We start from the raw sequence: 27587 nt of genomic DNA, 5'->3' as shown, positions 1-27587 counted from the left end.
CTGATGGAACAGAAAGCTCCTGAGGATGGGTTAGAAATTTGTTACCTCTTGGTCAAGTTGAAGATTCAGTGTTTCAAAAATTTTGGGGTGGGGAGGGATGCTTCATTCTTTTCAACTAGTCTTACCTCTTAATGGCTGAGGTACCAGAAAAGGATAGAAGACCATGAGCAAACTTGCAGTCAAGTCAGAGAATGCTAGAGTAGATAGGAAAGAGTTTTAAAGCTTGATTAATCCAACCTCTTATTTTCCAGATAAGAAAACTAAGACTCAGAGAAGTCAATTGATTCATGTTAAGCCTCTCAACTGCTCAGTGGAATTATTTACAAACAACCCTATGTGAAACATGCCCGATAGTTATACTGCTAAAAAAAGGAAACTTCCAAATGATATGGAACATCTTTACAACAGGTAGAAATAATATATCAAGTATTAGATTGTGTTTCAGAACTTGAATCTCTACCCCACTTTGCCTCCTAGTGAGCAGGGAAGACCCCCTCCTAGAAAGAGACTGCACATAAGCACAGTCCAAAGAAATTCTGCAACACTTGGGTGTTAGGGCCCAGAGGCGGGGCAGGCAGGCCCTCCCCTCAGTGGGGCAGAAACAACTTACCTATTGTGCCTTCACTGCTTCTTCAGTCGGTACTGTCACCAGCCTAGTGTGCAGGAGACTGGGAGGAACTAGCCCCAACAGTTTTTTCCGTATGTGGTGTAACTTCATTGGAAGATTCTTTTTTCCTGGGGCATTTGGTCATTGTCAGTGCTGGCACCAAGAGATCACAGTGCAGCATTGACTGAATCATTCCAGCCTCCCATGTCCCTTTATGGGTCACTAAACTCCAGATACAAGTCAATGATGTGAGGCAATCCACATTAAGGGAAAAGTGACCAGATTCCACTTTGGGAGTATAATAAGCAGCAGGTAATGTTAGATGTCAGGTGCAGACCAAACTGTTAACCTGCATGTGAGTTTAGTGTGAGGCAAGAGATTAGAAGGAGGGGACTGTCGTTGGAAAGGACTGGCTACACTGTGACCCTGGAGAGCTACCGGAAAACTTGGTAGAAAGGAGCTATATAAGAGTCTCAGTAGGAGGAAGAGGAGGCCGCACAGGAGTGCTGTCCATGGTGCCACTGGGAACTTCAGCCCTACTTTACAGAGGTCGCAGGAATAGGGTCATTAATAGTCTGACAAGCTGGGATCCACTGAATCTGAGGGGCCACAGCAGGGATATAGTTAGGGATTGAAGAAATAAAAATATCATTGTGTACAGGAGGAGGTTAGTATTGGGAGGCCATGGGGTACATGCTTTGCTCTTTTTTACATTGTGGTAAAATAGACATAAAATTAACATTTTAACCATGTTAAAGTGTATGATTCAGTGGCATTTACAGTGTTGCACAGCCATCATCACTGTTGTCTAGTTCCAGAACTTTTTCGTCACTCCAAATGGAAACCCCATACCCATTAGGCATTCAGTCCTCATTTCCCCCTCCCTTCAGCCCTGGCAACTGCTACTCCATTTCTTTCTCTATGGATTGTGCATGGATTTTACGTCAGACAGGTCTGGGTTCATCCTGGCCCTGTCATTTACTGACAGTTTACCTTTGCTCAACTAACACAGCTTTTCTGATCCTCAGTTTTCCACAGTTTTAGAATGAGAATAAAATGCTTAACTTGCAGGACTCCTGCGAGAATTGATTGTATATTAAATGTTTAGCTGAATACCTGGTTCATTCTTAAGTGGACATGCAATAAATGGTAGTTATTGTTTGCTTTATAAAAGCAATAACAGTGGGGTTCCTTTATTATTTTTTTTAAATTAATTTATTTTTGGCTGCGTTGGGTCTTTGTTGCTGCGCACGGGCTTTCTCTAGTTGTGGCGAGCGGGGCGTACTCTTGGTTGTGGTGCGTGGTCTTCTCATTGTGGTGGCTTCTCTTGCTGTGGAGCACGGGCTCCAGGCGTGCAGGCTTCAGTAGTTGTGGCACGTGGGCTCAGCAGTTGTGGCTCGCGGGCTCCAGAGCGCAGGCTCAGTAGGTGTGGTGCCTGGGCTTAGTTGCTCCACGGCATGTGTGAATTTCCTGGACCAGGGCTCGAACCTGTGTCCCCTGCATTGGCAGGTGGACTCTTAACCACTGTGCCACAGGGAAGTCCCCCAGTGGTGTTCCTTTAAATTGTATACAACTGCGTTTAAACTGCTTATTTACCAAAAACTCAGGTAACACAAGTTAATCACCTACTCTTACAGGTGCTGAAGTAGGGAACTTGACTTTTGCCTGCCAGGCTAGTTAAAGAGGTCAGAGAACTATATATTCAAGAACTGATTATGTGTTACAAGCTCTCAAATGCTTTTGGAATTTATAGGAGAAAAGTCATTAATGGTGGTTAGATGCTTAATGAATATTTGAATTAGAGAATGAATGAACAGTTCAGCAGTGAAATGATACAGCAGGCCTATGGAAGAGGTAGAACTTGAGCTGGGTCAGTTTAATAAGTACCACTGCCTGTCTTTCATCTATAAAGTGCAATCTTGTCATTAGGATGCAGAGCAATCCATAAGGTGGATAATAGAACTGGATTTTGATGATTGCTTATAGATGGCCAGTCCAAAATTTTTGGAAAATAGATACACTTCCATTAAGGACATTTAAAGAAAAGTAGATTAGTAGGGCTCACTCCAAGGAGGAATTTTAACTATCAGTGTTGGAAGGGAGGTGACAATCCTGTATGTGTCAAACAGAGGCCATTCAAGTTCTTTGAGCTCTCATAGAGAAAACTCATTGATCAGTTTGAGCCAAAGGAGACTTTAAATCTTTCCACTTTGAAAAAAAAATTTCTCTATTCTTATCTGTGAACTTAATGGATTATTGGTCAATTGATAAGTTATTCTTAATTTCTCCCTCTTTCCACACGCTCTTCCCCTCATCACTCTCTATCCCTTTAAACTTGCTTTTCTTCTAGCACTTGTCACTGTCTGATATTATATATTTGTTTATTTTCTGTCCCCTCACTAGAATGTATGCTCCTTTGAAGCAGATAATTTGTTTCCCACTGTATCCACAGAACCACAAACGTGTCTGGCACACAGTTGGCACTCAGTAAACATACGCTGAACCTTTACATAAAAATGAATCACATATGTATATGTATAAATAGCTGTGCAGTTTTTTTCTATTCCTTGTAAGAAAATACAAAAAAGTACAAGAAGAGAATTTAAAAATTGGAGTTTATCAACAACAGCATATACCTCTGAGAAATGTGCTTGATTTGAATTCATGTTAAAGTTTGAAGTGCTTTAGCCCAGTAAATAATAAAGATTTAGCTTCATTTTTTTTGTTTGTTTGTGTGTTTTTTTTGTACTAAAGATGCTGGTAAGGAAGGATGGCTCCTTAGGGATTACCTCTGGAACACACAATCCAGAGGCAAACAGTAGGCCCTTACGTTATCTGGGGGAATCTCTTTTTTACCTCCTATAATTGGTGATATCATAATTAGCCCCACATATTATTTCTGAACACTGCCATACAATGCACCTCATTTAGCTGGGCTTATGGAGGCTAGATCATGCACAGGAAGCTGGCTCCTTCGTTATCAGGCTCCACAGAGGAATTGGGAGGCTTAAGGAGTGTGAAAAATTAGGTTTGATTTAAAGGGACAGGGTTCTCTAGAAAAGCACAGAGATTTTTCCAGCTTGTGCCTCCATGACCTTTAGTTTCCCATAAACATCATTGATTTCTACCTCAATGCTCTTTCTGTAAATTAGGGCCTCTTGAAGTTTCCCTTTCCTCATCCTTTAAAATAGGTCTGCTAATACAGACTTCATGAGATAGTTATAATTTCAATGTGCAGACTCTTTAAAAAATCTAACATAGTACCTGGGAGATAAAAATCCCAGCATAGTTTCTGGAACACATATTAAGTGTGTAATCATTGTCAGACCCTCTTTCTTCTTTTATTATTATTATTGTCTACACCATCAAGTTTTAGTTAATGTATTAGAACAGAATTGCATTTTAAAATCCTATAAATCCTATTGTGGGGACTTCCCTGGTGGTCCAGTGGTTAAGAATCCACCTGCCAATGCAGGGGACACGGGTTCAATCCCTGGTCCAGGAAGATCGCACATGCCGTGGAGCAACTAAGCCTGTGCGCCACAACTACTTAGCCTGCGTCCTAGAGCCCACGAGCCACAACTACTGAGCTCTCATGCTGCAACTACTGAAGCCTGCACGCCTAGAGCCCGTGCTCCGTAACAAGAGAAGCCACCGCAATGAGAAGACCACGTACCACAATGAAGAGTACCCCCCGCTCGCTGCAACTAGAGAAAACCCACGTGCAGCAACGAAGACCCAACGCAGCCATAAAATAAATAAACAAATAAATAAATAACAGTAAGCTTGTAGAGTTAAAAAAAAATGAAATAAAATCCTATTGTGTTTGATTGGAGTTTTGAATAGCATTTTGGCACTTCATAAGATACTTTAAATCATCCACCTTGAATAATAATAATATTAACATTAATCTTATTATTATTGGTTTATTTGTTTTATTCTTCCCGTTAAATCACAAGCAATGAGAGAGAACAATTCTTGTTCACTTTTATATTCACTACAGTGCCTAGAACAGTACTTTGATTCCAGTAGATTCAGAAGAGTTTGTTGAATCCTTTTCAAAAGGTACAAATAAAACAGTTAACATAGTTATTGTTAATAAACATCAGAATCCTCACACACTTAACCCTGTAAAGCCAGTGCAGATCTAGGTGCACATTTATTGAACTGGAGAGAATAGGACATGCCCATGTGACAGTTACATCTTAAGAATGACAAAGCTAAAAAAAAAAAAAAAAAAAAAAAAAATGACAAAGCTAGAGCAAGCTGTGTTTTGCTTTGTTTCTTTCAAATCTAGTCTTAAGCTTTTCTATTTGGTGGTCATTGCTTGTTAGTTTCTAATAACAGGGCCTTTAGCAGTAAGATAATTATTGTATTGATGAATAATAGATGAAGAGACTCTTGAGGTAGTCAGAAGTAGGAGAGGAAGGGGTCAGAAAACGGGTTCACCTACCTGGTTCACCCAGCAGTTCTTCAGGCTGCATGCATGAAAGAGCAATGCTCCCTTTTTAGTCTCCCTTTGATTCAGCCTGTCTGCTAATCTCAGATGGTTTCCTTAGGCTTAGAGCTACAATTGTTCACCTCAGGGCTAGAGTGTTGCTTAAGATAAGCCTCCAAGCCCTGCTAATTCGTGTATGGTGTTTGATTCCCATTCCTCCGGCCTTGCACTCAGTGTACCACCATTTCCTTTTCCCTAGGTGTACGTGGTCGGGAATGAACCTTTAACAGTTTTGGTGGATTCCCTGCTTCCTGTCCTGGGAGTGCTCTTTTCTCTCTACTGTTTTACCAAGCACAGTGTGTCTCACATAAGGTAAACAATCTAGAGAACCTTATTGTTTGTAAATACTGAAATCTTTCTTGTGTGTTGTTCTTATTTTGAATATGACTTATCCCACTTTATAATTTTTTTTTTCTTTCAAAGTCAGGAAAACATTTGACAATCCTCTAGAAAAGAAAGAGAGCTTTGCAGATTGCACGGGATTGGATCTAGTTTTTAGAATGACTTTCCTCAGCCTCTGTCTTAGACATCAGAAATGAAATCTCCGTTTACATGTATGAACATGCCACTGTTTGATCAGTGAGAAATACTGGAATTACATGTCTAGGGAGGAGGAAATAGAGGTTGGATCATAAATACCTTGTGAGTAGTTAGAAATCAAGTTGGGGAAATCTGGATCTGAATGTGGCACTCTGTAATTTAGGCTTGGATTTGGTGTTAGTGCTGTACAGTGTTGTTGAGAATGAAGGGATTCCTTGGTCATCCAGAAAATAATCTTTGTATTGGAATTTAAGTAGGACTCATTTTGTATCAGCTCTGTTTTCACAGTGATTTATGTTGTTTCTTCCTCCTTCTAAGACTTTAATTGGAAGTTTGAGATTGACATATACACACTACTATATATAAAATAGATAATAAGGACCTATTGTATATAGCACAAGGACCTCTACTCAGTACTCCCTAATGGCCTATGTGGGAAAAGAATCTAAAAAAGAGTGGATATATGTATATGTATAACTGATTCAGTTTGCTGTACACCTGAAACTAACACAACATTGTAAATCAGATATACTCCAATAAAAATTTTAAAAAAAAGATCCTACAGAATTCTGATTTTTGGTGTTTGGAAATCCCCCACATGTAATCTCATATTCAGTAATAGTATCTTCTTCATAGTGTTATTATGAAGACTAACTATGCATTGAAGTGTTTAGCACTGTCCCTGGCAAATAATAAGCTCAATAAATAGTCACTATCATCATTAAGTGATAAAGCGAAGTGCTCCGTCTTGCATATTATTCGAAGCTTACATATTGCCTTTAACTCTCTTAACTTTTGGTCAGTGGATCACTGAAGCCCACAGACATGAGGGAAGTGACAAAAGAAAGTGCAGTGGAAGATGGAGGCTATAAATATGTGAATTTGGCTTCAAAAGACCATTCCTATAATAACTCTTGTTTTAGTTTTGAAGCCCAAGTCCTCACAGCACTATCATATCCTCATCAGAGACTGAGAAGGAAGAAGCAAACGTTTATTGCATTCCTGTCCTAGTTGATTGGCACGGATAAGAGGGGATAAGGAATCAGCAAGAATTTGTTGGTGTGCTGTTTCTTGGTCTCCAGTTATTGGTCCCACTGATCTTAGATGGTTTGATCACTGTAAACTTTTCTTTCACAGTGCCTGAGTCAAAGGCAATGAGTTCATTTGGAATAAAAAAAAATCATGTGGGGCTCATGTGTCATATCAGGGCTGCTTCTACAACCAGAGATTAGTCAGTCACTCACTGAATTTCAGGATATTTGCATTCTGAAATTCACAAGAAGCATAGTTTCCACTCCCGCACTTCAGTAGTACTAGGTGATTGTGCCAGCCTTTAGAATGCATGGAACCTGACTGTCATTCTTTCTTTTTTTATGTTAGCTTGTTAAATGTGTAGAGTAAGATGACAAGCTCATTTATAACTGCTTTTTTCTGCCAGGTCACTTTGCCAAGAGATCTTATTATGGATGCTGGGGAAACTGGAGAGGAAAAAGGCAATTACTAGCCTGCAAGGATTTGCAGGGCTGGACAAAACTGTGCCCTCTCTCCATCCTCTGTGCCACTTTAGAGCTGCCACTCAAGGTGGCATTATGATTACCATCAAAGAGGCCGTTTGGTGAGTCCACCCATCCTTTGCTATCTCTCTTCAGATTTAATTGTACTCGAAAGGCCATTCCGTGACTCGTCCACTAAGGGGCGCTGATAGAAAGGAAACCAGAAACTCAAGCAGCTGAGGTGCTGCTATTTATTGATATCTGTAAGTGAAATGTGAGCCTAAAATAATCCTCCAGGTTTTTCCTAGATGCTAGCTAATAGGTGCAATTTACTGGAGCCTCACCGCTCTGCATCATAACAAGCCCACTTACTTCACAAAGTCTTTGCCAGTGAATCAGAGTAAAAGGCAGACACATGTTCACCCTCAACACCATAACAATCCAGTTCTCCCTCTGACACTCAGAATGGTATGTGTGTTCAGAGTCAGACTTAATCCTAAGGGAAATTGTCTCAAAGCTCTCTTTTATGGTAATTTTATGATGGGGGTTTGTTCCTCCTAGGGGTTGTTTAGAAGGCGGCTAACAAGTGTTAGTGGAATGGATAATTTATTTCTCCTGCATCTCACAAGTGTATTTTAAATTATTTCCATTTTCTAGGTGATACGTGTAGATGTCATTACCTACGAACATAAGTTCTGGTTGATCAGAGTCCATGTAATACTTAACTGGGGGCAGCTACTCAGATGTCACACCACATTCAAAGTGCTGCTATTTGTTAAAGTGTTTACATTTAAGTAACTCTTTAAGTTCATGGTTAATTTGGTTAAGTTTTAAAACACTTATTCAATATGAGAGTCTTGAGGAAAATAGAAAAAACACATTGATTGCAAACAGAATTATCAGTACAAACTTAAGCTACTAATTTACTGAGAGTTGTTGAGCATTAGTAGGTTTTGCAGTTATAACTATGCCCCCGAACTGAAGGAGCTTAAAATTTTTTGGCATGTTTATTTAAAAACCCTTTGGAACAGTTTATCCTGGGACCAATTTAGGGACTAGATAGAGGATTTTATAGTATGTGACTTATCAGCAGTTAAAACTTATTGCTGTCTTAACAAGTCTTTAGTGCAAATATGTCAAAATCAACAGTTCTTATTGAAACGACAGTTTCTCTTCTTGGTAGGAAAAAAAGTGGATAGGCAGTGATTGAATGGATCTCCATACACTGCTAGAAGCAATGGATCCTTAACCTGGGGTCTCTGTATGGACTTCTCGGAATCTATAATCCCCTTGAAATTATACACAAGAAATTTTTTTATATGCAAACATGGATTCTTTGCCGAAAATAGGGTCCATAGCTTTCATTAGGTATTGAAGACGCTCCATGTCTCCAAAACGTTGACACCATAGCAAAGAAGTGTGTGTGTGTGTGTGTGTGTGTGTGTGTGTGTGTGTGTGTGTGTGTGATTTTATGATTTGTTCTAAAGATCCTGCTCATGGTGCTAGTGCCCCAACGGCAGGGTACATATCGCCACCTGGTCTTTATCACCACTTACCTTTCACTCTACCATTCTGCCCAGCAGCACCAGTTATCAATAAGAAGTTTGATTAAAGAAACTCTAAAAGAGCAGCTTAGATTTCATGATCTTTGCATCCAGAATTTTTACCTTTCTGGAACTAAATATAACTGTTTGGAATTGACTCTTTCATTGAAATTTTAAGAATGAATAAAATAATGCTTCTTAAGGTAGTTGTTGTCATGTCTTTTTTTTTAAAAGAATACTTGAATACAGTACTTCATTTTGACAGTTGGGGCGGTTCACAGAAGCTTAGAAGCCATTTCAGCTTTTCTTCTAACATAAAATGTGGTGGAGATAACATGATTGATCTGAAGGACTCTGGAAGATTCTAGGATAATATAGGAAGTAATTCTAAGCGTAATTTCTAGGTTATTCATTCTACTAAAGGAGTATAAAGGCTATGTTATTAAGTGAACTGGCAGATTGGGACACACTGCCCAGTTAGACGGTTTGCCAAATTAACCACAATAATTGTATTTTCAATGAAATGAAGCAGCATCTGTCATTTTTTTCTCAATTTAATCTGAAAGAAATTTTATTCTTTTTTTTTAAAAATAAATTTATTTATTTTATTTTTATTTATTTTTGGCTGTGTTGGGTGTTTGTTGCTGCGCGCGGGCTTTCTCTAGTTGCAGTGAGGCGGGGCCGCTCTTCATCGCGTCGCGCGGGCTTCTCGTTGCAGTGGCTTCTCCCGTTGCCGAGCATGGGCTCTAGAGCGCAGGCTCAGTAGTTGTGGCGCAGAGGCCTAGCCGCTCCGTGGCATGTGGGATCTTCCCAGACCAGGGATTGAACCCATGTCCCCTGCAATGGCAGGCGGATTCCCAACCACTGCGCCACCAGGGAAACCCTCTTTTTTTTTTTTTTTTAATTAACCACTTTATTTTATTTATTTTTGGTTGTGTTGGGTCTTCGTTGCTGCGCGCAGGCTTTCTCTAGTCGTGGCAAGCGGGGGCTACTCTTTGTTGCAGTGCACGGGCTTCTTATTGTGGTGGCTTCTCTTGTTGCGGAGCACGGGCTCTAGGCGTGCGGGCTTCAGTAGTTGCGGCACATGGGCTCAGTAGTTGTGGCGCACGGGCTTAGTTGCTCCGCAGCATGTGGGATCTTCCCGGACCAGGGATCGAACCTGTATCCCCGGCATTGGCAGGCAGATCCTTAACCACTGCGCCGCCAGGGAAGTCCCAGAAATTTTATTCTTTCATCACAAAAGTAATACATGTTCTTTGTATAATACAAAAAAACATAAAGAGGAAAACAAAAATCAACCACTATCCTAATCACTGTTTACATTATTTTAGTGTTTTGTTTTCTAGTGTATCTTCTGTACCTTCTTATTTATTTACATGATACAGTATAAGAATACTGTATATTGGCTTTTTCATTTATCCGATGAATGAAAGCTAGAAGCCTTAGTACCTCATGAGAATTTTCTTGAAACTTTTTGCAGAAATCATGGCACCATTTTTGATAACTTAGCCACATTTTATTACTTGGAAATTTGGCCTCCTCTGTTTTCTGCGCCTTTATGCATTTTCATAACTCAACAATTGGTTCACTGAGATTGACTGAATCTCTTCCTATGAAGATCATGTCTTTTTCCACTGCCCATAACCCTTAGTGGCTCATTGAAAAAAGGTCCAAGTTCCTTTGAATGGCATCCAAGGCTCTCTGATCTGCCCTTGCTTTTCAGCCTTCTCTTTCTCTTCTTTTCTTCAGGAACCAGAATATCTGCATAAACCTATACTTTAATTCCTCCTTGCTTTTGCAACTTATTGAAATAATAGTAATTCTTCAACATCCATCTTAAAATGAATCTTCCCCATTTCAGCAAATGACTATGTAGGACATGATAGCCTAGCTTCTGAGAATAAATACCTTTTCAGCATGGAGAAACAGGAAAATAATTTAAACAAATTTTTGAGCTCTTTATAATGATTTGCTGTATGGAAATAACATGTTACTTTAGAAGATTATTAATGGGGTTTCCAAAAAAATAGTTTCTCCGGGTGATAAATCTTACCCTGCATTGCAGTGATGAAGATGAAGATGAAGCCCTATACCAGAAGGTGTCCTCAGAGCAGTGCCAGGTAGAGCACCTTGGGGACTTGCTGTCCCACTGCCAGGAATGTGGTTTGGCAGGAGACTTCTTCATCTTCTGCTTGAAGGTAAGAACTATGTATAGTTCATGGTCAGCTTTATTCTAGGGTAGTACCAGGAGCCCCTTTGAATTTTCAAGGCAGTCATAATTTTAGGTCCTAAAATTAGGTCTTAATTTAGGAGAAATAGAGGACATAAGGGTAATTTATTTTTTAGTAGCCTTTGGTTTGGTCAAAAAGAAATTTACCTTCAGCAGTACACATATGATTGAACTACTTTCCAAGATAATCTGCACTGAAATTTTAGAGATGAGCAGAGCAGAGCTGTTGATCTATTAAAGGGTTAATCTTTGCTCTTTGTTGACAGTAAGAACTCTTTTGAAGTTAATAGTAGGTTTTACAGCTATAGAGTAATCCCTTATCCTTTCTGACTATTGTTTTGTCAGGTATTTGCAAAGGAGATTTAGCAGTTCTGCCTCTCTCATTTCATTTTGTAGCCACTTGAAACCTTTTCCGGGTTTGTTTCTTAGCCTGGTGGTTGTGCTTCCTTTTGCCCTAACCTCCGACAGTAACTTATGCCCCATACTGTTACTCCTTGTTTGTACTGCTAGCGACCATAAGCCGGTATCTCTGATTCCCTGTCCATCTCTGCCTTCTTTAGTATTTTCCCTAAATAAAGTGTCAACTCTAAGAGAATGTCTGTGGAGTTTAAGGTTGGTGTAGGTGTGGGAGAATGCAAGGAGGGAATCAGGGCTAACGTTCCTATAATTGAAGTGGGTGATACTTTTTCGATGTTTCTCACCTCCCATGTTCACATTCATCCCCCTGCCCAGCTGTTCACTGTAAATAACATTCCAAGAAAATACCCTCTTAATTGGATAATTTCTTTAAAATTTGTTTAAAAAACAAAAAGTCAAAGGGCTTTGCTCTAAACCAAGGTTCTTCTGCCTTTGTACTATTGACGTGTTGGCCTGGATAATTTTTTCTTGGGGTGGGGGCTTCCTGTACATTGTAGCAAGTTTAGCAGCATCCCTGACCTCTACTCACTAGATGTCTGTGTCACCTCCCAATTATGACAACCAAAAATGTCCCTAGATATTGCTATGAGCCCCCTGGGGAGCAAAATTGCCCAGAAACAGTTGAGGACCACTGCTCTAAACTGTCAGTTACTATGGTAAAGCATTAATTCTTAAGGAACCTAAAGTTTTCCTTTCCCAAGGAAATTTACAGTGTGAAAGCTAAGGAAAAGCTTACAAAACCCACAGTAATGAATTATCTATTAGTAGAAGTTTAGTTCTAAATATCTTAGGGAAAAAGAGGTGTGGTGCTGAAAGCATCTAATAGTCTCTAAAAAAGGTTTGGAAATGTTATATGACCTCAGTTCAAGGGAAGCTAGTGGTAGAGATCATAAAAATAGTGATAAAGTAAGTAATCTGTCAGACTAGTTCTTTGTGTGTATGTATGTTTTTTATTATGAAGTTTAAAATTTTCGTATACCTGGTATCATGATATATGTATTATTCTGCAACTTACATCTTCCATTCAACTGTGTTTTTGAGATCCCTCTATATTGATATCCATATAGATCTAGTTCATTTATCTCAACTGCTGCAATATAATAAATACATCACAATTTATGCTTATTGCTGTACATTTAAGTTGTTTCCAGTTTTTGGCTATTGTACTTAATGCTGTAATGAAAACAGACTGGTTCTCTATATCCACATTTCAAACAGAGTTTTCTAGCTGTTTCTGAAATCCTTAGTTCTACAGGATTTTTCTTCTCTTTTTCTTTTCTCCCACACTGATAGGAGTTGACTCACATGGCTGTGGAAAATGAAGCAGAGTTAAAAACAAAGCCATTCTCCAGCGAAAGCCTCTTGGAATTAGAGCAGCACCAGACTCTTCTTGTGGAAGGTCCGGAGCGGAAGCTGCTGGTCCTCCAGCTCACGGCTGTTCTGTGTGAGAGAATGTCTGAGCAGATATTCACAAACATCACTCAGGTCAGTGACAGCCACATGCTGGTTCCCAGCCTGGTGGTATTTGTCTATTTCAGTTTCTTTCATTCTTTCCCCCAAACGTTCAAAGAAATGTTACTCAGAGTGTGGTTAGATGACACCTGCATCAGTGTTACCTGGAATTCAGGTTAAACGTAAATTACTGAGCCCACACCAGGCTAAGAGAATCAGTACTTTCATAGGTCCTGGGAATCAGCATGTTTAACAAGCTCCTGAGGTGATTCTCATGCACATAAAACTGAGAATTATTTAAAATATTTATATATCATGGTGGTTTTCAACTTTTGGTGCAAATAAAATTGTCTGGGATCTTTTTCCTGATATTGATGCCTAGCCCACTTTTAGAGATTCTGATTCAGCATGTCTGCATTAGAGCCTGGGCATATGTATTTTTTTAAGCTCCGTGGATGATTCTAATGTGCATTAAAAGTTGAGAATGATTAAACTCAAATTTGAAAGGTTATAACAACCACAAACAAAGTATTCTTTTAAGTGTCCCAAATTAAATCAAAGGCACATCATCAAAGTAAAACACTTGTGACATTGAGCATTCATTTAGGTTGTAATATTTTCACATCATTTTTTTTTTTTAATCATTTGTAATATTCTGTAGATCACATTTAAACATTGTTTTAAAGACATGAAATAATTTAGTATTTTTTTTAAGTAAAACCACCATTATAAAGTAGAGGAACTTAAGAAGACAAAGATCAAATCTGCTTCATATACAGGATGGGGCAATCTAATACACAATACAACATTAATCCTTTCAAACAAGTTTGCTAAGAAACAGCTCCCATGTTTAGTGTTAAAAATAAAACAATCTTCTTATTTAGAAAAATCAAGATATCATTTGACTAATAAAGCCCATTCTTCCCCCAATTTTATACTTGCTTGTCTTCATTTAGAAATTATAAATTCATGAGAAAAGAACAAATTTTTTTATGGTATAAAAATCTTAGTCGGAAACAACAAATTACAAATATTTAATTTTTTTTAACAAACAATACTGTTTTCCTTCCCAAAATGTAAACATCTAGTAAATAAAACATATGTAACATTCCAGGTATAGAAACACTAGTAATTCACTTAATGAAAGAGGTGTATTTTGGTATATTTGGTGGTAAGGTTTTTGTTTAAGTATAAAGCACTTCAGCAAAGAACCAGGCCATTATTATTTCAAATCTACTCCTTCACCCAGTTTCCTTGAGTAGAAACTCATAAATTTCTGTAGAATTTTGGCTAAAGGACCAGGCCACAGGAAAGGTCCTGTGAAATATCTAAAAGTCATTTGGCTGGAGAAGTGTGTTCTTGAGATTTGGAGGCAGTCATTCATCACTTGGTGCTTGAAAGCATTCCTCAGCGGACTTCTTCCCTACAGTCTTCAGAGTAAAGCACAGGATCTGGGCTCCCGAAAGGGGTTGCTTCTGGCTGGAACACCTACCAGCAGGGCTTCCTTGCAGGCATTCTGCATGCAGTACTGTTGAAGCTCTGCAGCCGCCTGAGAGACCTTGATCCTCTCCACGCTGGCCTCCAGCTTGAGCTGCTCCACCAGGCGCTGCAGGACGCTCACGCTGGCCCCCAGATTTTTTTTTTTTTCATGCTTTCAGAGTAGAGTAACTATGTGAATCAGTGCCTGAATTTAATGGCTCAGACATTATTTTTACCAGCTTTTTTAAAAAATAGGAAATAAAAGTACTAAAGCATAGGTAGTGTAGTCATCATATTTTACCACTTTACCACAGTTAGTTGTTGCTCGGTTGGTGAATAGTCAATTGTAACATGGTATGATTGTCACGCTTAAATCTGACTCTCCAGCTCTTTGTATCATCGTCATTGTCATCTGCCTTCGGTGTTGCTAAGCAGCATTTCACTACAGCTCCCGCTGAGAAAATTTGCAGCTGCCTGTCAGCTCTGACTTACCGTGCCTGTTTAATGAGAATTATGCTCATTATTTCTTTCCTGGCCTCTTATTCCTTCAGTTCACTGACCCCATATTATTTAGTAGGGTGATTTGTTTCTCCTGTGTTTATATCAGTTCCCTAAAGACTTTTTCATCCAGACTTTATGTTTTTGTCTCAGGATGCTAGTGGGAAAGGAAAATGGTCTAAAAACTGATATGACTTAAGCCTTCCCACTTATCTTCTTTTACTCCTAATTAAGGAGCAGTGGTGTTAGGCTGATACAAAAGTGATTTGTCCCATTAAATTATCGTCAGCTGAGGTTAAAACATATCAGGACAAAAAGAAACACACAAAAAAAACATTGAACTGCATTTGGTAGTCTTACTGCTAGTGATAATTTTGGTATATTATTTTGAAATACACACGTGTATGGATATGTTATAAGTAATAAATAAGTTATTCTGTTAACATAATTAGGAAACAAGATTTTCAGCATAAGAAAGAGAGTTATAAACATAAAATTAAAGAACTTGAGTAAAACTCCTATAATATTAAGTTCTAACTGGAAGTGTTTATATGAACTCATAATTTATTTTTCTCTTTTTAAAAAGCAGGTGTTTTCTAGCTCAGTCCACTGTCAATGCCAAGAAGCAATGACAATCCAGTAGCAATAACTGTCCCCAGTACCACATTATAGTTTCTGAATACCATCTCCTACGAAAAGAGCACAAAACTCATTGGATTAAAGGTTCATTCGGGTCTAGGGCGGGAATTGTACTGTAAGCCTCAGGGCATCTTGAAGCAATCCGAGGTTAATGGGCTCATGTCAGTGGCATTCAGGAGCCAACTTGGAGGGGCTCCTGTTGACCACAGGTAGGACAATTTGAGCATTACAAAGAATAATACCTGCAGTGGATTAAAACACGTCAAGTACCCCCCCACCCCCCCGCAAATCTCTTGTAGGACATGTTTGAGGTTGCTGAGGCATGAGTTCAGTGTTTTGTAAATTGATAAATGAAGGGAATGAATAAAGCATTTATCTTTCCCGTGTAACTAGTCAATGAAGAAAATTTTTTCTTTGTATAAGAACCACAGCTGAAAAACTCAGAAAGAGAACTAGAAAATTATATTTTGCAATCCCCTAATAACAAAATGGACCTAGGTAACAATCATCAATGTTGCTAAAACCATTAGGGGTACTTTATAATGAATGTATTAGGCCATTTGACACCCAAACCAACTGTTCCTTTCTTCTTCCAGCATTTTATTACAAAAACTTTAAAATTTGAAAGAATTTTATAGTGAGTACCTGTATACCCACTACCTAGTTTCTACAATTAACATTTTATTATACATGTTTTATCACATATTTATCTATGTTTCCATCTGTCTATACATTTTATTTTTGGTGGATTTCAGGGTTAATGCAAATATCAGTAATGTCAACCTGAATATTTCAGCCTGGACCAGTTAATCCTTTTTCATTTAAAAAAATTTTTTTTTATTTTGGACCAGTTAATCTTAACATCACCGTGAGAAGCAGACATTATTATGTGCCTCCTCATGTAATGCCATAAGAAGTATGCCACATCACCTGGGAAGGGTTCTTCCCCTCAAAACCCCCAAACAATACAAAACAAACCCCCCAAAATGTGAACCTAAATCCGATCAGGGAAACTCAGGATAGAGGAGCAAATTAAGTGCCATGAGGAAACAATTAGCCAAATCCATAATGTGGGAAATTCCATAGTACAAATGACCCAGCTTCTTCATCAAATTAATGACATTAAAGAGGAGCAGGACTGTTGGGGACTTGAGTCATATCAACGAAATGCAGTGTGCGGATCTTGATTCAAACAAGCCAATTGTATGAAGACATTTTTGCGACAGTCATGGACCAGGTATTAGAAGATATAAGGAATTTTTATTGAGTGTAGTCGTAGTATGGTAGTTATATAAAAAACAAATCTTATTTGTTAGAAATGCATATAGAAGTATTCATGGGCGAGAGATTAAAAATTCAATAAAGCGTGTTGGCAGATGGCATATTAGTATATGAGACGATGCAGAGAGGAATGAGGCGTGGAACGGTCTGTACTGATGCAGAGCCCTGTTCCAATTCCCGAGTTCCTGCATTCCGCAAATGTGTATTGAGAGCCTACTATGTGCTACATGCTCTTCTGGGTATCAGAGACACGGCAGTGAACAAAACAGACACATATCTGTGCTCTCATGGAGCTTACATTTACATAGAGGGAGAGAGAGATGGTAAACAAGTAGGCAGAAACACAGAGGGCGTTAGACGGTGATAGGTACCAGAGAGAAAAATCAAGCAAGGTAAGGGGATGATAAAGGGAGTGTGGTAAGGTAAACAGGGTGGTCATGGAGAACCTCACCGAGAAAGTGACTTTTGAGCAAAGATCTGAAGCAGGGAAGGAGGGAGCTATTGAGATACTTAGGGGAAGAGTGTTCCAGATGAGAGGGAGCATGCCTGGAGTGTGGAGGGATCAGCAAGGCGCCAGTGTATATGGAGTGGAACGAGCACGATTCCGTTTTTCCTGGTCTTTCAGGAAACTGCCGCTGTCTGCACCCTTCTGTAACGGGATCACTGTAATTGGCAGAATAGAAGGGGTTCTACGTGCTGTGGTCTTTTCCATATGATAAAATTTTTTAACGTAAACACGTGCTCATTGTAAAAACATTTAAGCAACACAGAAGTACAAATTTTAAAAAAGTAGGGACTTCTGATTAAAGACGGTATATTGAGCAAAAGTGTTTATCTGTTCCCTCTGGAAACCACAGGGACCAACAGAGCAGGAGAGGAGACACATTAGAGAAGAGAGTAACAATATTTGGAAACTGGAAAATAGTAGCTGATTCAGCAACTTCAGAAAATGGAAAGCTAAGTGCCTGCATGGAGGAAGTCAGGAAGCAAAGTACTATGCCTCAATAGAGCTGTTAAAAGTTTTTTGAAATGAAAAAAAAGAAGCAAGTCACTTCTCCTTGCCAAACCCTAGAAGGACTCGGGGCACCAGATAAGCTCTAAAGATGGAGCTGAATTTAGAGCTTAAACCAGGTTGAAAGGCTCCACAAGAGTCAGTAAACCCTTTGACTCCTTCCTTAACTTTGTACAACTACCTCCCCTCTGCAGCAGAAGACTGGAGGTTTATTCTTGAGAGAGGTTGAACCCAAAGACTCTGAACTTGGGTGGTAGTAGCACACTGCAGAACGGGAGGATTAAGCCGATGCCTGCAGACTCAGCAGTAAGGCCTCAGCTCCCTTGCACTCAGTTGCCAGAGTGTTGGCAGCAGGTTTGCACATCCCCATAGGACTATTGTGGCAATTAAATGAGTAAATACCTGTAATATGTTCAGAGCAGTACCTGGTAAATAGTAACTGCTTAATGTTATCACTAAATTAAATAGCTAAATAATTAAAATTGGTTGCCTCTAGAATCAGAATCAGGTGGGGAGAAATGGGGTAGGGCACTGCCATTTTTCATTATAAACTTTCAGGAATATTTGGCTTTTAGAATTATGTAGCTTTATAAAAAATTTTAAGTAAAAAGTAAAAGTGTCTCCCATTGTCTCCTCAATATACATAAATTCTAGAACAGGCATCAGTCACATACCTTTCCTTGTGGCTGGCAGCCCCATAAAATCACAGGAAATGAATAGTAGGGGAGGAGCTGTTGTCCAAATGGGTTAGAGGTTTCGTTGTTACAAGGTTTGGGGGAAAGGGTACTTCATAAATGAAAATTACAGCTGGCTGTCAACACCAGTTAACAGCTCCCAGGTTTTTTATTTCACATACAAACTGAAAGTTTCTTTCTTAACAAAAATAGGATCACACTACTTGTTTAGCAATGTTAAATAGATAGATAGAGAAGAGGAATTTAGAAAAAGTTGGAAGGCTAGATAGTGTTCTGTTCCAGCAATTTAACAGTATATTTGTGTGAAATAGAAGCTTCCTATAATCAAGGAGTGCTTTAGAAAACTCTTTGGAGGCAAAATAGGTGGCCCAAGATGGTAGATCCGCCAGTTTCTCTGGGAAAAGCCAATGTCCTTAACTTCTAGTAATCAATAAATTCTTAGGCTAGAGAGGGTGTTGAAAATTGCCATAACCAGCATGGTTCATTATAGTAAGTGGAACTTTTAATAACCTTTCTAGTTTCCTGCCTTGCTCCAAAAGACAAGTGTTAACAAGCCATTCTCCTGACTTTGAGCCTGCAGTAAAGATTCTAGCATAGCATGTGATTTGCCCAGAGAGTTAAACATGCAAGCTTGCATCCCATTTTCAAAGTGATTTTTCCCTCTTGAGCCATTAATCCTAAATGTGCATGTGAGTGTGTGCACGTGTGTGCGTGTGCATGTATGGGTATGTGTAGGCTGTCTTTTATTCAAATGTGTTTCTACTTAAGATGACTAATCCAAGCCCAGTTAAAATGGTGCCGACCAAATTAATTCCATTTAAGGCTTAGTTGTTAGCCAAATGCTATGTAAAATCTTATATATGAATAATCTTAATCCTTTAAAACTGTTGGATACTTTAAAAAATGACTCTGGATCATTTGTGTAGATTGTTTGAGGACACCGAATTCTAAATAAAATTAATGCCTCTTCCCCCTTTCTTTGCTTACTAGAACTAGACTGTCAAAACGGGGGGAAGGAATCATTGAAGAGGAATGCTCATTAGGAGAAGCAGATCTAGGACACTCTAAGATGGTCAGAAAGTAACAAATCATTTTTCATTTTAATTTCCTGGCAAAATTCATGAAAAGTAAAGGAAGGTGGATTGGTATATTAAAAGATCTGAGAAAGTATAAATGGGCTTTCTCATTTATTGACTGTATGGCCTTGAGCAGATCGCCTCTTTAAGCCTAAGATTCTTCATCTGAAAATGAGGACAAGAGTACATCCTAAAGTTGATATGAGACCTAAGTGAGCTTGTGCATGTAGAACACTGAGCACCATGCCTGCTACATGGTAGCAGTTGTTCTTGAAGCTTCTTGCTATCGTGATGTTGATGAGGAAAAAGATGAGGAGGTAGACGTAAGATGTAAAGAGAATTTTGAGATTTTTTTTCCTTACTCCTTGCTGATTCTAAATTCCATTTCTGTGGTAGGTTGTGGACTTTGTAGCAGCAACCCTGCAGCGAGCGTGTGTAAGCCTGGCCCACCAGGCAGAGAGCACTGTGGAATCACAGACACTGAGCATGTCCATGGGGCTGGTGGCCGTCATGCTGGGAGGAGCCATTCAGGTGAGTTGCAGACGTGAGCCAAACTTGAAAGGAGGGAGAAGAGAAGAGAAAAATCTGTTGCTTCCCTTTCATACCCTTGTGAGAAATCAGAATTGATATTGCACACAGGAGAACCGGGATAAACAAGTCAGGTTGTTAATAAGGATTCTCTCCAAAGTGGAGGACAAGAAAACTGTAACACTTCCACCTTGTTACCTGGGTAGACTTCCCCATCAGAATGGCAGGGCCCTTTCTGACCTGGCACGAGCTGGATTTGGAAATACCTGGCACAGTGTTTTGCATGTGTGGTGAACGCTAGATTCTCTGGCCCTCACTGTAGTGGCTCTCCAAAGCTCAGCCCTTGTGCCTACTGCTGTAGTCAGGGGAGAACCTTTGTAACCTGCTGGTTGCTTAGGATTCCATGTTTTGAATAGTTCCATTTTAGCACAGGATCCATTGTTCAACTCATATCATGTAGCATGTTAAAGCTTTGTTTCTAGTGCATGTATCTTTTACATAATTTATAATTTTTAAATTTATTCACTCAAAAAATATTTATTGCCTACTTGTTATATGCCACATACTGAGCTAAGGTGCTGGGAATAGAGCAGTGGACAAATAGACATGGTCCCTACCTTCATGAAACTCAAAGCCAGTGAGGGAGTCAGACATTAAATAACTATTTCAAAAAAATATACTTAGAATTGAATGAAGTACCTCAAATGAGAAGTGGAGGGTACCAAGAGAACATAACATCTAACCTAGGCTGGGAAGGTTTCCACTGAGGACACACATATAAGTCTAAGCTAAGACTTGTTGCATAGGAGTTCGGGGGTGTGTACAGTGCAGATGGAGGAAACTCTCCCAATTAACGAAACATCATGTATGAGGGCTGGGAAGCAGGAAAGAGCTTGGTATACTTAAGACACTGATAGAAGGCCTGAGTAGCTGAGTTGTAGAGACCAGGGGTCAGAATAAGGTGGAAAGGTAGGCACATATGTGTGTGTGACATACCACATTAGGTTAGAAGACTGCAAGAAAGCAGAATATGTTTAGTGCAAGTATTATGAAATCTGACCTGAAGTCAAACTGGACATAACTCTTAGCAATGAGTAGGGAAACCCTCTGGGAATGGATTTTTGAGTTTGAGGATTAAAATCTGATACTGATGCTTGGTGTATTAGAATTTGACTCTCTCTAGCCTGTCCTTAAGAAGAAAAGAAATTTTATTGGGGCCTGTTGTGAAACCCATTTCTTGGTAGATTTACTTAGCACTCCTAATTTTATATTTCCCATGTAGTTTGAAAAAAACATTGTTGGTTCAGTTGCTAGGGTCATATTATAGTCCTGCTGTTAGAACTGTCAAGGAGAAGTTCCCCAATGGAATAGTTTTTCTTAAGTTGTACTGTTATTGGATTTAGTTGACCTGATTGATTTGTGTTTTTCTGGTAGAATATTGATTTGAATAGTCTTTATTTCCATAGTTGAGAGTGTGCTTTTTTTTTTTTTTTTCTGCTTTTCTTTTTTCTTATTTAACACTTAGAAATTCAAACCATATCCCAAATGGAAAATAGAACACAGAAATCTCCATTTCCTATTCGAGAAGCCCATTGTTGGGGGGCTGGCTATGTAAATTAGTCATATTCTAACAGAGACTCACCTGACTGATGCAAATGTACATCCTTTACCTGTCCCTGCCCTTCCATGAGCCATCCTGACTCACTGATTATATCTTGATTCCTCTGACTTTGCACTTATAGTGAACATTAACACGTCACTCCTATACTTTTGCCCTAGATCTATTAATTTTTTTTCCATTTGATTCAAGGATTTATAAGTGGCTTCTATAGTAATGCTAGGTTTTCTGTCTTGGTATTAAAAAAAAAGTCACAATTCTGAATTATGTTTTCAGATGATCATTGGCTAGGTTGTTGCTTCAGAGTCTAGAAGATTACATTGTATTCAATACCTATCCCTGATTAAGATTCATTGTTTTAACTAATGAAACAGGATCTAACAGAATTTGAACGCTTCTTTCTTTCCTTTCTAATTTAGGTAATTAAGATGATTATTAGAACTAGTGTCTAGGAAGAGGAGTTGATTTGGAGAAAGTGTAGGTTTAAGACTGCTAACTAGACAACCATATTTCCAAAGTTATTTTCTAAATGTCAGGATCGGTCACCAGTAAAAGTATGATGTTGGTAACTTGCCTGTCCCCTCAGGAAGCAGTTTCTGCATGATGTTCCAGGGCCCATAGTGTCCTCTGAAGCACTGCTGCGTGGAACAGACCTGATCTTGGTGGGGCTGGGACTTTGAACACAAATCTTGAGATCTCATGCCACTTTTTCTGAGAGTATCATAGAATGAACTCATTCAAGAACTATTTATCAAGTGTCTCTTTTCCCTCATGGAGTTTACCTTCTAGTGGTTGTGATTAATCTGATGAATTCTTAATTTTAAAAAAAGATTTATATTTCTGTATCTTGTGTCTTTATATATGGCTCATTATAAAACAGAGCATACTACGTGCTGACTTCAAACGAAAGTAAAAGTACCACTTGTAAAATAAATTCAGTGACATTGTATATAAGGACCCAGACATATAAGCTGCTCAGCTAAATATCTGAAGAAACATAGGTGATATACAGAAGGGAGAACACAAAATAAATGTAAATGTTTTTCAGAATTAGGAATTTTTAGGTCAGCATTTTATTGCTGGAAGAGACTCTTGGATTCTTCCAAAATAGTGATTCTCACTGCAGCAGGGTAAGGCAGAATGAGGGTGTGTATGCCCCCGCAGGGAAGCTTTGTAAAGTCTCATGTGGGGCTTTTTCAGTGTACACATGCCCTCCTCTGGCTGTCACCCGAGTTCTCCTCTGCTTCCCTGCGAAGACACACTCTCTCCCACCACCCAGCTGGTCCAACTCCCAGTTTTTTTTGTTTTTGTTTTTGTTTTTTTTAATTTATTTATTTTTGGCTGCGTTGGGTCTTCGTTGCTGCGCACAGGCTTTCTCTAGTTGCGGCGAGGGCGGGCTACTCTTTGTTGCAGTGCGCGGGCTTCTCATTGTGGTGGCTCCTCTTGTTGCGGAGCGTGGGCTGTAGGTGCTCGGGCTTTAGTAGCTGTGGCACGCGGGCTCAGTAGTTGTGGCTCGTGGGCTTAGTTGCTCCGCAGCATGTGGGATCTTCCCAGACCAGGGCTCAAACCTGTGTCCCCTGCATCGGCAGGCGGATTCTCAACCACTGCGCCACCAGGGAAGCCCCAACTCCCAGTTTTTAAATTTGAGAATTTGCAGAAATTTATAACGACTCACCATCTAACTGTTCCACTCCTGACACCCTGAAAGAAATCACGGATGTGAGCTGACATAACACTGCTCATTCTGTTCCTGAAGCATTCCAGAAACTCTGGGAGCGAGGCAGCCAGATAAAGGAATCTGTCACTCACTTGTGGGTTGCTCCTTCAGGCCTCGGGGCTTTTACACAGAATTCTGAGGTCTGGATGTGAGATCTGTGCTGACAAGCAGTGACAGGAGGAGCAATGAGGGCTTTATGGTCACTTCTCAATTTTGATAGAGGTCCTTGGTGACCCTTGAAAAATAATTAATACTTAGTGCTTCAGTTTTGTCATCTGCCAGTTAAGTGAATATTACTTTATACCTCAGAAATTTTTTTTGAACATTTATAAGCAAATAGTTGGCACCTGTAGTCTTAGATTTCCCTGATTATTCTTACAGTGGGAAATCTGTAGGCTTATGAAGCTGAAGGAATACATAACTTTCATTGCCTTAGAAACTATTAGACTCAGAATCCACCTACCTGCCCATGGTGATTAGAGAAGTTACCTAGTTGAATAAGGTGAATCCCACAATGACTAAGAAGTTTGAAAACAGGGAGAAAAGATGGTTGGGTTTTTTTAAAAATAGACTTTATATTTTAGAACAGTTTTAGGTGCACCGCAAAATGGAGCAAGAGGTACAGAGATTTCTTATACACTCCCTGCCCCCACACACGCACAGCCTCTCCCACTGTCAACATCCAGCCCCAGAATGGTACATTTGTAGAATCAATGAACCTACATTGACACATCATCATCACCCACAGTCTGTGGTTTACATTAGGGTTCACTCTTGGTGCTGTGCACTATGGGTTTTGACAAATGCATAATGACAGGTATCAACCATTATAGTGCTGTACCTAATAGTTGCACTAACCCCAAAATCCTCTGCCTATTCATCCCTCCCTCCCCCTAACCTCTGGCAACCACTGATCTTTTCTAGTTGTGGCGAGCGGGGGCTACTGTTCGTTGCAGTGTGTGGGCTTCTCATTGCAGGGGCTTCTCTTGTTGCAGAGCATGGGCTCCAGGCGTGCAGGCTTCAGTAGTTGTGTCACGTGGGCTGAATAGTTGTGGCTCGCGGGCTCTGGAGCGCAGGCTCAGTAGTTGTGGCGCACGGGCTCAGTTGCTCTGCAGCATGTGGGATCTTCCCAGACTGGGGATCGAACCTGTGTCCCCAGCATTGGCAGGTGGATTCTTTTTTTTTTTTTTTTTTTTTTATGAATCCTAGATATTTATTCACATCTGCATTAGTTTGCTAGGGCTACCATAACAAAAATCACAGACAGGGTGGCTTAAACAACGGAAATTCATTTTTTCACAGTTCTGGAGGCTAGAAGTCCAAGATCATAGTGTTGACAGGTTTGGTTTCTCTTTTTCTTTTTTTTTTTTTTTTTTAGTTGTTTTGTTTGTTTGTTTTTTTTATACTGCAGGTTCTTATTAGGCATCAATTTTATACACATCAGTGTATACATGTCAATCCCAATCGCCCAATTCAGCACAACACCATCCCCACCCCACCGCAGTTTTCCCCCCTTGGTGTCCATATGTCCATTCTCTACATCTGTGTCTCAACTTCTGCCCTGCACACCGGCTCATCTGTACCATTTTTCTAGGTTCCACATACATGCGTTAATATACGATATTTGTTTTTCTCTTTCTGACTTACTTCACTCTGTATGACAGTCTCTAGATCCATCCACGACTCAACAAATGACTCAATTTCGTTCCTTTTTATGGCTGAGTAATATTCCATTGTATATATGTACCACAACTTCTTTATCCATTCGTCTGTTGATGGGCATTTAGGTTGCTTCCATGACCTGGCTATTGTAAATAGTGCTGCAATGAACATTCGGGTGCATGTGTCTTTTTGAATTACGGTTTTCTCTGGGTATATGCCCAGTAGTGGGATTGCTGGGTCATATGGTAATTCTATTTTTAGTTTTTTAAGGAACCTCCATATTGTTCTCCATAGTGGCTGTATCAATTTACATTCCCACCAACAGTGCAAGAGGGTTCCCTTTTCTCCACACCCTCTCCAGCATTTGTTGTTTGTAGATTTTCTGATGATGCCCATTCTAACTGGTGTGAGGTGATACCTCATTGTAGTTTTGATTTGCATTTCTCTAATAATTAGTGATGTTGAGCATCTTTTCATGTGCTTCGTGGCCGTCTGTATGTCTTCTTTGAAGAAATGTCTATTTAGGTCTTCTGCCCATTTTTGGATTGGGGTGTTTGTTTCTTTCATATTGAGCTGAATGAGCTGTTTATATATTTTGGAGATTAATCCTTTGTCCGTTGATTCGTTTGCAAATATTTTCTCCCATTCTGAGGGTTGTCTTTTCGTCTTGTTTATGGTTTCCTTTGCTGTGCAAAAGCTTTGAAGTTTCATTAGGTCCCATTTGTTTATTTTTGTTTTTATTTCCATTACTCTAGGAGGTGGATCAAAAAAGATCTTGCTGTGATTTATGTCAAAGAGTGTTCTTCCTATGTTTTCCTCTAAGAGTTTTATAGTGTCCAGTCTTACATTTAGGTCTCGAATCCATTTTGAGTTTATTTTTGTGTATGGTGTTAGGGAGTATTCCAATTTCATTCTTTTACATGTAGCTGTCCAGTTTTCCCAGCACCACTTATTGAAGAGACTGTCTTTTCTCCATTGTATATCTTTGCCTCCTTTGTCATAGATTAGTTGACCATAGGTGCGTGGGTTTATCTCTGGGCTTTCTATCTTGTTCCGTTGATCTATGTTTCTGTTTTTGTGCCAGTACCATATTGTCTTGATTACTGTAGCTTTGTAGTACAGTCTGAAGTCAGGGAGTCTGATTCCTCCAGCTCCGTTTTTTTCCCTCAAGACTGCTTTGGCTATTCGGGGTCTTTTGTGTCTCCATACAAATTTTAAGATGATTTGTTCTAGTTCCGTAAAAAATGCCATTGGTAATTTGATAGGGATTGCATTGAATCTGTAGATTGCTTTGGGTAGTATAGTCATTTTCACAATATTGATTCTTCCAATCCAAGAACATGGTATATCTCTCCATCTGTTGGTATCACCTTTAATTTCTTTCATCAGTGTCTTATAGTTTTCTGCATACAGGTCTTTTGTCTCCCTAGGTAGGTTTATTCCTAGGTATTTTATTCTTTTTGTTGCAATGGTAAATGGGAGTGTTTCCATAATTTCTCTTTCAGATTCTTCATCATTAGTGTATAGGAATGCAAGAGATTTCTGTGCATTAATTTTGTATCCTGCAACTTTACCATATTCATTAATTAGCTCTAGCAGTTTTCTGGCGGCAGTTTTAGGATTCTCTATGTATAGTAGCATGTCATCCGCAAACAGTGACAGTTTTACTTCTTCTTTTCCAATTTGTATTCCTTTTATTTCTTTTTCTTCTCTGATTGCCGTGGCTAGGACTTCCAGAACTATGTTGAATAATAGTGGTGAGAGTGGACATCCTTGTCTCGTTCCTGATCTTAGAGGAAATGCTTTCAGTTTTTCACCATTGAGAATGATGTTTGCTGTGGGTTTGTCATATATGGCCTTTATTATGTTGAGGTAGGTTCCCTCTATGCCCACTTTCTGGAGAGTTTTTATCATAAATGGGTGTTGAATTTTGTCAAAAGCTTTTTCTGCATCAAGTGAGATGATCATATGGTTTTTCTTCTTCAATTTGTTAATATGGTGTATCACATTGATTGATTTGCGTATATTGAAGAATCCTTGCATCCCTGGGATAAATCCCACTTGATCGTGGTGTACGATCCTTTTAATGTGTTGTTGGATTCTGTTTGCTAGTATTTTGTTGAGGATTTTTGCATCTATATTCATCAGTGATATTGGTCTGTAATTTTCTTTCTTTGTAGTGTCTTTGTCTGCTTTTGGTATCAGGGTGATGGTGGCCTCATAGAATGAGTTTGGGAGTGTTCCTTCCTCTGCAATTTTTTGGAAGAGTTTGAGAAGGATAGGTGTTAGCTCTTCTCTAAATGTTTGATAGAATTCACCTGTGAAGCCATCTGGTCCTGGACTTTTGTTTGTTGGAAGATTTTTAATCACAGTTTCAATTTCATTGCTTGTGATTGGTCTGTTCATATTTTCTGTTTCTTCCTGGTTCAGTCTTGAAAGGTTATACCTTTCTAAGAATTTGTCCATTTCTTCCAGGTTGTCCATTTTATTGGCATAAAGTTGCTTGTAGTAGTCTCTTAGGATGCTTTGTATTTCTGTGGTGTCTGTTGTAACTTCTCCTTTTTCATTTCTGATTTTATTGATTTGAGTCCTCTCCCTCTT

At 39.3% G+C, this 27587-nt stretch overlaps 1 protein-coding gene and 1 pseudogene across 2 annotated transcripts in view; one reads left to right on the top strand and one right to left on the bottom strand.

Annotated features, from left to right (window-relative positions):
* TANGO6 (transport and golgi organization 6 homolog) overlaps window positions 1-27587 on the top strand; it is a 184465-nt gene that overhangs the window by 40309 nt on the left and 116569 nt on the right. For both annotated transcript variants that reach the window (XM_068528750.1, XM_068528751.1), the window contains 5 exons: window positions 5305-5417; window positions 7084-7260; window positions 10748-10880; window positions 12623-12814; window positions 19858-19992. In XM_068528750.1, coding sequence (XP_068384851.1) covers window positions 5305-5417; window positions 7084-7260; window positions 10748-10880; window positions 12623-12814; window positions 19858-19992 — 750 coding nt within the window. The remainder of the gene's footprint in view (window positions 1-5304; window positions 5418-7083; window positions 7261-10747; window positions 10881-12622; window positions 12815-19857; window positions 19993-27587) is intronic.
* LOC137753524 (guanine nucleotide-binding protein G(I)/G(S)/G(O) subunit gamma-10 pseudogene) lies at window positions 13897-15444 on the bottom strand (annotated as a pseudogene).

This window comes from Eschrichtius robustus, chromosome 19, assembly GCF_028021215.1.
Source record: "Eschrichtius robustus isolate mEscRob2 chromosome 19, mEscRob2.pri, whole genome shotgun sequence".
Taxonomy (NCBI): domain Eukaryota; kingdom Metazoa; phylum Chordata; class Mammalia; order Artiodactyla; family Eschrichtiidae; genus Eschrichtius; species Eschrichtius robustus.
Note: the sequence above shows the minus strand (reverse complement) of the source record. Positions and strands in the feature narration are given on the sequence as shown.